The 11,695-nt window shown below is 50.3% G+C and overlaps 1 protein-coding gene across 1 annotated transcript; it reads left to right on the top strand.

Annotated features, from left to right (window-relative positions):
- Positions 1 to 2,567: 2,567 nt before the first annotated feature.
- On the top strand, positions 2,568 to 9,616 carry LOC122384167. Its single transcript, XM_043371242.1, has 3 exons — positions 2,568 to 2,693; positions 5,980 to 6,702; positions 8,035 to 9,616. Exons 2-3 carry the CDS (start codon positions 5,981 to 5,983, stop codon positions 8,165 to 8,167), a joined length of 855 nt encoding a protein of 284 aa, XP_043227177.1. The 5' UTR covers positions 2,568 to 2,693; position 5,980; the 3' UTR covers positions 8,168 to 9,616.
- The last annotated feature ends 2,079 nt before the right edge of the window (positions 9,617 to 11,695 follow it).

The following is an 11,695-nucleotide window of genomic DNA, read 5'->3' as shown; positions in this document are numbered from 1 at the left end:
TTTCCGCACTGTTCGCTTAAGCGGTTACGCCCCTGGGTACATCTGCCCGATCTCAGAAGCTAGATTTGGAGGTCATACTTGAAAGCAGCCAGCAGGACGAGGCAAAAGTTGGAGGCCCCTGAAAATAGGAGGCCCCCTGGAAAAGGAGGCCCCTTGACAGGGTGGCCCACCCACTTTTCATGACGTTCCTACGCCCGTGGTCTGATAAACTACCGAACTGCGCCAGCGGCCAATACAGAGCGTCGACTCACCGCCGGGGAGAGATGACACCGCCGCCGGCCGACCAATGAGGACCCGCGGCTGCCGCGAGTCTCGTCCGGAGTGGAAACGCGATCCAGGCATGATCAGGTAACTGTCTAGCGTTTGTGATTTATGACGATAGCTCGTGCCGCCGCGTCCTTCAGAAAGGAGGATACGAGAGACATGTGAATCAGTATCCTCCTCCTTTCAATCCCCTGGGAAGGAAGGCCCGGAGCGCTGTCTTCTGGAAACATTTTTGAAAAGCCAAAATCTTCCTGGTACCTTTTGGGCCACGATTAAGCGACGGGCGTATTCCGCTATTTACCTTTTTTGGTAACGTTGACATGTGGTGCCGAATGCCGATGCTGAAAAATGTTTGTCTTTTCACATTAAACTCATTTCTGGTAATGAGTCATAACGTAGTTACGCTGAACATACCTAATGAAAGGGTGCAAATCATTTGGCATTACTGATCGCGCAACGTAATCAGTCAATAATGCAAATTCCTATGAATGGCATGGTTATAGACAAATTCCAGACCAAGACTAATCACACCGCTTGCGTTCGCACTCGTCGCCCGTTTCGGCGTGCCCCGAGCCGCCCACCTTCCTCCCTCGCACCCCTCCCCGTCAGAGGGAGTCACACCGGGGTGGGCTAACTGCGGTCCCTGGAACGCGGGCCTCCCTACCCCGACTTTCGCCGAAATCACCCGGGGCGGGCGGATCCGTTTCCTGGGCGGGCCCCGGCACCAGCGAAGGAGGCCCGTGGGCCGCACGCTTTGAACGGCTCCTTGCTAAACGAGGCACACCTGCATTCGTTAATAGATTGCCGACTCATGATGCTCATGAGAGCTTAGGCACGATTTGAGCATGTATGAAAAGCTTTATTACGAAGACTTATTGCTAAAATTGATACGTATGCATGCATCTTTTGTAACACAAAATATTGTAGACCAGTTTTAGAGTGCAGGGCCAGGGGCACTTCTAAATTCAATAAAAAGCCTGTCATTTCTGCTTTGTGGCCCGGAAGTTAGAACTGACTCTGAGTTTCTGAGTCAGAGAGGAGTGCTAAAAAACTGATCCTTCTATAGAGTGACACAGGTGAATTCGTCCCGGAGTAAGCCCACACTTAACAGTAATTATAGGTACGGCTAAACGGCTTACGCGTACCTGCTTATTCATTTTTAGGCCATGACCATTTTGAGAGGGCAGGAAGGTCAGAATTATAGTTAGGTACCTATGTGCGTGAGCATATACAAGTTGTTGACGTTTCGTGGTGTCGGAATCGTGTATTCAATGTTTTCAAAGCAGTATACAGCTCCTGCCTTGTTGAGCGGTAGTCATTGCGGATACCTGCGCTGCAGCTGCATCTGCAGGGATCTCTACCAGTGCAGGTCAAGCACTGTTTGCAGCTGTCGAGTGTCACTGTACTGCAACTACCCCATGCTGATGTGTCAGTAGATTCCTGTCACTGCGCTGCGTCTGCACTGCAGCTGCCGCTGTGTCAGCGGACCTCTGCCACAGCACTCATGGCGGCTGAGCTCCTATAGAATCCTGGTCACTGCACTGCAGCTCATGCCCAGAGACCTCTGTTCCTGCAGAGAAGACTCTCCCACAGCTGTGCATGTCACGGAACTGCTGCTGCCCCTGTAGGAACCTTATCACTGCAGCCTCCCCTGCAGCTGTGGCGCGTCACTTCACTGCTGCTGTCCCTGTGTGGCTGTGGTTGCAGCTGTTGCAGATGTGCAGTGTCACTGCACTCTGCTGCCCCTGTACGGACCGAGCTACCAATGCAGAACAGCCTCCCCTGCAGCTGCACGGAACGACGTCCGTGAGAGGCCCGGCCTGTGGCTGTGTGTCAGCTGCCCTGCCATGGAGTGCGGGGCGCCGGCCCGACCTGACCGCCATCGTGTACCGTTACCGGCCAGCCAAATGGCCGGCCGCCGCGGCCTGCACGCTGCCGAAACGCGGCCGACGACACCCGCCGCGGCTTCAGCACGGCGAAAAAAATGGCAACAACTCGATACAGCGCTGCAGTTGCAGAACTTTGCAACCCTGAAACCTAGGTGCCGCATTGCAAAATAATGCAAATTGCCATAGTTGTTAAAGGGTATCATGCATGCAGGACTATTCACGGTAACTTTTGAGTTTGTTTTTACTCTTTTTGTCTCCCAAGTGTATGCAAGGCCTCAAGCAAGCGCCCTTGCAATTGCGCATTTTTTTTCGTGCGGTCGGTCGGCGCGGAGGCGGCGTCCGGCGCGTGCAGTGGTGTCGGTAGGAGCGCGGCGCTCTCATGGCGCGCTGAGGCGCGGTCGGTTGAGCGGCACCTGGCCGCGATTCGGGCGGCGCCGAGGCACTCTCGCTGCCGGCCGCAGCTCCAGGCCCGTATAAATGGTGCATCATTGCATGCAGAGCGACACTGCTAGTCGGGGAGCCGTCCAGCTAGGTAGCTAGGTGAGTAGCGACTCATCGGTGCTCATTGGTTCATCAATTCACAACCGTGACAGTGCATCCTTGCGAGAACATCAGGTGCTAATTGTGTGTGTGTGTGGAAGATGGATATCACTACAAGAAATCGTTGTGGAAATCAGTCCAGTGCGAGACATTTCCCAATGCGGTGTGCAGTGTTCCGTACAATGGCGAGGCGCTGCTTTCGACACCGCCGTGCCATCATATGTCCGGAGTGGTGAGCGGTGGGGGTAGTCGTGCTTCAGTTCTGCTACCGTAATTAGCGTGATTAAATGCCCAAAAATTATAATAAAATGCTCAAAAATTGTGAAACAAAGCTTGCAACACATGATTTAAATAATGGTTGCAAGGTAACACTTTTATGACCTTTTGGTATGAAGGTCGATTTCAATGTTTGTCTTTCAGTTGTAAAGTACACAGAATTTGTCCATTAGTCACGCTTAAAAAAGAAAAAAAAACAAAGAGTTATAATGATGTATTGTGTAGTGTGCACGGCACTTACCGTAACATTGTCAGCATTTGTTTGGAAACGGTAGTGACCATGAACAGCATTAAGCTTCGCTGAGGAGCGTCAGACTAAAAACGTCAGTCTAAGAACTGACTTTTTGCCGGTAGACTTTTTGCTTCAATTATCGGAAAACATGCTTACGTGGCATAAATTTGGCAAGGGCCAAGAGACTGATAATTGTTCCGTGTTCGATCCAGAAAGGCAGAAGTGGACGCATTGGAAGCATATTTATTTCTAGATAACTTCTTCTCTTCTTCGATGTCGCTTATTTTTGCGTAGCTTTGCAATTATTGTTTTCATGCGTCTTATGAAACTACCTTTTATTGAAATTTGCACCAACGTCTTCCTTTATCGATATCTTGTCGACATATATTTCGAGGAACAGAAAAAAGTTTTTTGTTGTGCCCTGCTTTTATCCCGCTGATTTTCACGCTCTACAGGATTTGGAGAGCTTCTATATGTCCCTCACTATTTCGGCTTCAGGTTCTCGGAGTGACAAGTGGTGAGCCGCTTTCGAAAGGTCTCCAAAACGCATTCAGAAAGTATCTACTTTTGCCAGTTTTAAGAGTTTTAAGGTTAGGTTAAAATTCAGCTTATTAGCGTTTTTGTATTTACCTTTCTGTATTTACTTTCTGTGTAGGTTAGAAAGAAAGGCTTTCTGTATTTACCTTTGACACATAAAAGTTTACTTGAAATATGACCTCTATGTCATGGTCATTGACCGGGTGAAGTTGCAGACCAAGTTCGCATGGATGAGATGGGGACATCCAAAGTTATTTCGTTACTCAAATTTTCCACTATAATAACCAGTAAAACGCCTTTTGGGCGAAGAACGAGCGAGCGAGATAGTGAGCCCTGCACGTGCGGAAGGGCGAGAGGGTACTTCCAACGGGCTTGCGCAAAGCACCCTTCTAACCGGTCGCTAGCGGTGTGCCAAATTTGAACGCAATCGGCCCAGCCGTTCCTGAGATCTGGAAGCGGCATTCTGCACGTGCGCACGTGCAAACGGGGTCCAAAATGACTTTTGCACGGCACCCTACTAACTGGTCCCCAACCGTGTACCAAATTTGAGCGCAATCGGCCCAGCCGTTCTCGAGATCTGGAAACGCCCCCTGCACGTGCGCACGTGCAGTAGCACCTCAACCGCAACACATGGGAATGCATTGCCTGGTGGGTGCCTACCTGTATGCCAAGTTTCAGCGAAATCGCACCAGTAATTACCGAGTTACTGAAATGGGAACAAATTTGGCACCTCTTATTGTTATATTTTGCACGTGCGCTGGGGGTGACCCACATGCATCGAGAGTGTCCTATTTTGGGTATAAGGGATGCTGCTACCCTACAAAAATTACCGCAAGTCAATCGCCCAAGCGGCTGCTGAGATATGAGCCTCTCAAAATCACTACTTTTGCAAAACATCTTGAACACCCTTGACTTTTCACGTGGCACGTGCCACGACGGTCACTGAGATGTATCAAAAGTAGTCAATTACGGGGTAGAAGGGATGGGGCTACCCAACAAAAAAGACCGCAGGCCAATCGGTCCAGTGGTTGCTGAGATATAAGCCTCTCAAAAGCGTTACAGGCCGGGCCGGGCCGGGCCGGGCCGGGCCGGGCCGGGCCGGGCCGGGCCGGGCCGGGCCGGGCCGGGCCGGGCCGCTCATACTGAGATTTTTCCGTTATATTGAAAAGACTCACTTCGCTCGCTGCGCTCGCTCGCTCGTAATCACTGTCGAAAAGCTCTTGATGATTTTTCTCCGACGTCACATGGACTGTGGACACAAAAGTATGGCATGGGGTCGCGGGTGCAAATCTCTGATACAGTACTCAGTAGACACGAACTACAGCAAAACCATTTTCAAACAACTGTTAACAACTCGTGCAGAAAATATTGATAGGTCAAAGCCGCTCATGACTGTTATTCATTGGGAACGTTGAAGCCCCCATACCCACACCACCTCCCAATATGGTGTGTGTTAATAACAAATGATCATTTATTATTTTGCACGTATAACCAGATAACAATAAGGTCATCCTCGACTATTGATCTCATTTTTACATCGCGTTGTTGAAGTAGGGTCTCTTCTAGCTTGTTACATGGATAGAATATATATTTATTCCTACCCAGCCGATGAACTGTGCCGCCACGCAGTAGCTCAAGCATGCCCGTTCAACTGTTGATGCTAATGCAATGAACCCATTGCTAATCCTATTGCAACGGCTGACCGACATAACCGTTACGGTATCCAGCGAATAACGACCGGCCGCTACGTCATGCATGATCAGAACCGTTTTAATGAATGCGTTGACCAAAGGTCATTCGAGGTCGCTCGAGGTCAGTGAACACGAATATGTCCAAATGGCATGTTCCTTCTAGGGTCAAACTTCCGTGAGATTTTTGTTTGCACACATGCAAGCATTCATTCGTCTGCCTTTCATAGGAAATCACTTAAACATAGGTGACAATTTGGAATGAATTTCGTATCTAACTACTACAAAGTACGTCAAATTAATTTAAATACTTAACTAAAGACAAGCTCCCAGGGTACAGCAGCATTGCCATTGTGGACTAAACACCGTCTTTTCCCCCTCCGACACACCCCGGGAGTGGCATGTGAACAGTGCGACCTCTCACCGGCTCATGCCCTCCATGGTATTAGAGCCGATGGGGCTGTTGGTTGTGCTGTGTGACTCTGTATGTTTCCGCAGGATGAGGGGGCTGTTGGTTGTAGTGTGTGTGACCGTTCTGTGTATATTCCCGCAGGATGAGGGGGCTGTTGGTTATAGTGTGTGTGACCGGCCTGGTCTCGGCCGCCGCTGCCGAGGAGGCGTCGTCGAGGCTCGCCAAGGCCCCGATCCCCGCGCAGGCCCGTGACGGCTCACACGGTCACGGAGGGGGTCACGGAGGGGGTCACGGCGGTGGAGGTCACGGCGACCACTCCGGAGGCAGCTCGTACGCCTCGATCGGCAGCAGCAGCCATGGCAGCAGTCACGGCAGCAGCAGCCACGGCAGCAGCGGCGGCGGCTACGCGTCAGCTGTGTCGTCCTCCTACAGCGCTCCGGCGAGCTCGTCCTACAGCGCGCCGAGCACCACCTACGGCGGCGGCTCAACCGGCAACCTCTACTACTACTACTACCCGGTGCAGGAGAAGCCGCACCGCTACCCTGTCCACCACGTGAGCAGCGGCGGCGGCGGACCGGGCCTGCTCGGCACCCTCGGATCCATCATCCTGCCGATTGTGGTGATCGGCGGTATCCTGCTGCTGATCGCTGCCGTCGTCGGTATGATCTACACCAACACCAACAAGCGAAGCAACGACGACTCGCCGGCGCTGGAGAAGCTCACCGAGTGGCGCAGCGAACTGGAGCGCATCTTCTACATGTACATCGACGTGCTGGAGTCGGAGGAGTGCATCCCGCGCGCGCTCTGCGACCTCGGCACTCTGGGGCGCACCTACAACTTCCCCGGAAAGGAGACTCTGCTCAGGTGAGAGACGTTGCGGCGTGGTAGGCTATCAGTGTCCGGAGCATGTCAATGCTCCTTTTAAAGGTATATCTTACGCCTCTTCCCTTTACCGTTATAAAGTGATAGCGTGTTTGGTGATTTGTATTCCAACGCCGCTCCGACGATGGAATTTCGACTGCTGAATCGCTGGTTATCTATCATTGGGAACTCGAAAACTTTGAGAAGCGCATGAGGAAAACATCAGTCATATTGAGTTAGGTCAAGAACAAGTCATCTCTCGAGACTGACGTCACCGGCAAAATGCCGGCGACATTACATTTACAGGCTGGATGTTTGGCTTGGTCACAGGATTTTGAAACAAAACTAGCCAGCGTGCATTCAGCGTGAGATATAATGAAAACTTGATTTGCCCGGAAGGTCGTGTCGCTTATCAGTTAATTTGCTACATTGACTAACGCAAACATACTCATTGAGATGGCATTGAAGCCGATAAAGACAGGTTAATGCTCATCAACTTCTAAAGTGGAACGCAAACTTCCGCATAGGCCGCCGCCGCGCTGTGCAAATGAGACTCTGGAAGGGTCAGTGAGAGAGACAGATGGAGGTTCACGGGAGAGAGAAAGAGGGGGAGAAAGAGAGGAGAGAGCCCGGTCGCGTTGCATGACCTGGTTGAGGGCCATCAGGATGCAGACCGTTCTGCTCTACCGTGAAATGGCGGTGCGAGGTGGGAACGGCCGCGCGGCGGGCCGCCGGCGCTGCCCGCCGATGTGGGTCAGAGGCGGGCAGGCACGGACGGACGTCGGACCGCCGAGCGTCCACCTAACGGTGTGCCGACGCCGCCGGCCGACCCGCCGCGCCGCCTGGCCCGCCGCTCTCCGGGCGCGGCTCGTTAGTATTCCACTGTGAAATGGAGCAGTTCAGGGCGAAAACACCCCAGTTTATAATGGCCCACCCCGAACGGGAGACGGAGCGCACTTTCTCGTCCCACCGACAGTGTTTATCGCTGGGCGGAGACTGCAATGGCAAACGTTAATTGTTTACTGCAGGGGCGTCGGCTCAAAATTGAGTCGGACAGAGCAACGCTAGTACTTTTCCGCGCAGGCAGCCAGCAACGGTGCCAAAACGACTTGATCACCACTATCGACGCGATACATCTCGCAGTTGTAGCTTTATTGCTTTCAGCTCTTCCTGCCTAGTCTTTAGATTGCCTTTTTCGTGTCGCTGTTACAGTGTCCAGGGTGACTTAGCGCCCTTTATTTCCACTGTTGCCATGCATTGTATGTAGCGCTTTACTACATGTGTCGGGAGATTGTCCGTGCCACTAACCGACTAACTGCCTGCTCTGTCCCTCAGTCTGGCGGAGACCTACGTGCCACTCTCGATGCAGAGCAACGCACGGGTGCTGAAGAAGGCTGCCACCGGGGGCTACAGCAAGGGCCAGTGCGAGAAGCTATTCAGGTGTGAGCCGCCTACCTCTCTGTCGTAGGCTAGTGACGGCGCATCGGTCGGCGGGGGCCAGGCCCGACCGTCCGGGCCGCGCGGCGATCGGACGACTGAGGTCGGATCTCGGAGGAGGCAGGTCGTCCTCGCTGGGGAGAGCCACCAGCACCCGTTCCCTGTAATGTCACACCCATCGTCTTCTCTCTAGCTCTGTTCTCACGGATGGGCGAGTGTTCATTCCGGTTGAGCGACCGGCTCTCTCTCTCTCTCTCGGTTACCTTACTTACCAATCTGTCTGAGCGCGGAGTCTTTAACCCGCTACAGCCAGCTCGAACGGCAGCTGTTCCGCCAGAGGTCTTGTTATCTGTTTGTGCCAATGGTGGACAGCGAGCAGGAATTTCTTCATACGGTGCTATCTCGCGCTCAGACTTTCCGACGTTTAACTCTGTCGTCATGCGTGTCGGCCTTGACACGGATTGTTACATTGTTGACGGTTTGTTTTGTCCCAGTTGTTGGTTAGGCGTCTGGCATAGTTTGTGCTCATGCTTCTGATGCAAACGCTTGCTTTGTTACGTGTTTTATTTGTTATTTATTACTGTTTGTTCTATCCGTTTTGCTGTTTGTTGATATCCGCACGTCTATGATCGTTGTCCTTGTGTTAATTGTAACATGTGATGTGTTTTGTGTGCTCGTTTGTTGTTCCACAAGGCACAGTTGTACCGTAATTGATAATGTCACGACTGCTCACCGGTGTGCACCCACATAACCACGCATACCAATTAGCTTCCATAGTTTGTCGTAGCAGTTGTTCCCGTCCCCATAACCCCACTGGCACATTTTTGCATTACCTAGCTCGGCACTTAGCTCAAACTGTAAGTATAGGTCATGTCCCTTGTTGTGTTTCTTGTAATAATTAACCCAATCAGCAAAAGTGTACAACATGTCTTTTGTCATGTGTTAACGGCACCCAGGAGCCGTCTGTTCTCGTCTAGCCGTGGCATCGTTCTCACCGTTAGTGCTATCTGTTGTCCCCGTTGTATGTGTCCTGTGTCCTCACAGTCCGTGTCCTGTGTCCTCACAAACCGTATTAAATGTCCTCACGGTCCGTTGTATTATGTCCTCACAGTCTGTTGTATTTTGTCCTCACAGTCTGTTGTATTATATCCTCACAGTTTGTTGTATTATGTCCTCACAGTCCGTTGCGTTATGTCCTCACAGTCCGTGACCATGCCTCGTGTCCTCACAGTCCGTGTCCCGTGTCCTCACAGTTATTGTCCAACGTCTCTGTGTACCTGATATTCTCATTTGTCTTGTATTTTTGTGTAGTGTCCCCATGTCTTTGTTTTGTTGAGTCCGTTGTCTTCTTATCGTTTGTTTTAGTCATGTGCTCAATCACTCTTCATAAATGCCATTGACTGCCTACCTGTATGTGTGTGCTGGAGGATGAAGCGATTTAAATTATTCAGTATTTATTTAAATACAATCGTGATCGAAACGTATGTGTTTATCAACTTATCTGCTTATCAAGAAAAAGCCTCACGGCCCACCCTCAAAGCAATTGCCTAATAAACTTAACAATAATCGATAATAAGGAATAATCACTTCCTATAGCACGATATTAGGTGACTACTGGTCGTTTCTAGATATTAGCCGTTTTCACGACGACCATCTGGTACACATTTGGTGCACAGCTGGTACAGATTAGGTGCAGATTTGGTCAAATCAGGTTCAGTGTGTCTCTTAGCAGCTATCAGCTAGGGTTGCACTAATTGCTTATATGCCTGCTTTGTCATATTATCAGAGAGTATATCATCGATTAAAACACTGAAATAAATTCATAAAATGAAGCACAGATAACAGTAGTACTGGATTGGAAACAGGATTCCGGTGGCTGCAGTAAGAGGCCGAAAACAGAACCGAATATATCGTGCCCATATTTCGATATCTCCTCTCACAGGCAACAAAAAATATTGGTTTATGTGAATGAAACTTATAAAGAAGCAATCGACTAGCCGTGCTCGTGTTTATTGCTGCATTTTTGCATAATGGCAACTTATTTTACTAAACGTTGCTGGTTACACTTTCCTCACCGTGGTGAGGGAACGTATGCCACTGATTTGATTATGATTTCTCACTCTCATCCACAAAAAGTACTTGTACATACATGGGAGTTTGATCTCTTTATTTACATGCTAATCGATACCAGTCCTGTCACAACGAACCATCCAAACGTCACGATTCAAACCAACGTCACAAAACACCCCTTCAAGTGTCACTTCGCTTCGCCTGCCCTCCCAATTTCATCAGCGACCTTACTTCCCCGCCTTACATCTTCTTGACCCTGCTGAGCTTTGGCCTCTTGTCGGTCCTCGATCGGGTTGCACCAGTGGCTGGGGTGTCTGCTTCCTGACTTTCGATGGACAGCACTGTCTTGAGTGTCTGTCTCACTTATCAGTTACCATGTTTCCACACTTTCCAGCAAATAGATTGAAGACCGTCGCATACATCTCTGGAAGGAGGCTCCTAAGGACGTCGTGGCTATCATTGTAAACGACTTCCGGTCAGTTCGACATCTCGGTTTACGACTATCTTCGTCACTTCTGCGTCACTTCTTGGTTGATCGCAGACCAGCAGCTGGTTCCTGTTAGCTTCCGTCTTCGGCAGTTGCCTCCAAATCTGGCAGATCCTCACGGTGAGGTCGATGTCTTCCTTGTCTGAATGAAGTTGTGAATGAAGATATTTGCTTTAAAAGAAATTAGGTGCAGATTTGGTCAAATCAGGTGCATTCGCCGGATAGCCCGTCGTGAAAACGGCTAATCCCAATTATATAGGGTCAGTCACCAGCGCGGGAGCCAGTTTCTGTTTTAACTACTCGACTTCTACCCCTCGCTCCCCGCGGGCACATGGCCACTCTCTCTTCCATGGCCCGAAGCGTTCCTGGATGGTGTGGGAGTGCGCGAGTTTATAGTCTCAGACGTGCAGGATGTGGAGGAAACTAGTGTGGCCTCGAACCCGAACTCGAGGGAACCCGAGCCCGTGGCCGAGTCAATAAATAGTGTTGTGGAGGACGCAGCAAACCACTGCCAGAAATGTAGGAACTTACACCACCTTTTTCATTTCCTTGGGAAAATTAAAATTGCCAGCTGTGCAAATCAATAGGCTGCACAGAGACGTGCGTGCAATATCAAGAAGCGTTGAAGTTCAGAGGTCTTCCTAGGAAGTCTTTTTCGTGATTGCCAACGAGAATCCTACATGACAAGTGGACGCGCCTGAGAAGCCCGTTTTTGTACGACACTGGAGGCAAAGCTCCCTACAACGCTTCACGGGAGCTGTCACAAATAAAACAACCGTACTGCACGACACTAAAAGCAAAACTTTCTACACAGGCACTGTCACAAAGAAAATAACCACACTTGAAGACGATTGAAACAAAACTGCCTACACACTCACACAGGCAGGCCATAAATGAAACTGCACCGGACGGCAAAACCTGACACACAGACGCTGTCACAAATACAACAATGAAAAACAACAATGAATGCACAAAAATGAATAATATAATGTACAACAATAA

The sequence above is a fragment of the Amphibalanus amphitrite genome, unplaced genomic scaffold, assembly GCF_019059575.1.
Source record: "Amphibalanus amphitrite isolate SeventyFive unplaced genomic scaffold, NRLGWU_Aamphi_draft 000183F_arrow, whole genome shotgun sequence".
Taxonomy (NCBI): Eukaryota; Metazoa; Arthropoda; class Thecostraca; order Balanomorpha; family Balanidae; genus Amphibalanus; species Amphibalanus amphitrite.
This window is presented reverse-complemented; position numbering and strand designations above follow the sequence as displayed.

Excerpts from the sequence above, each read along its gene's own strand:
- LOC122384167 (XM_043371242.1), top strand. The coding sequence starts at position 5,981 with ATGAGGGGGCTGTTGGTTATAGTGTGTGTGACCGGCCTGGTCTCGGCC. Across the intron at positions 6,703-8,034 it reads GGAAAGGAGACTCTGCTCAG|TCTGGCGGAGACCTACGTGC; the intron begins GTGAGAGACGTT and ends TCTGTCCCTCAG.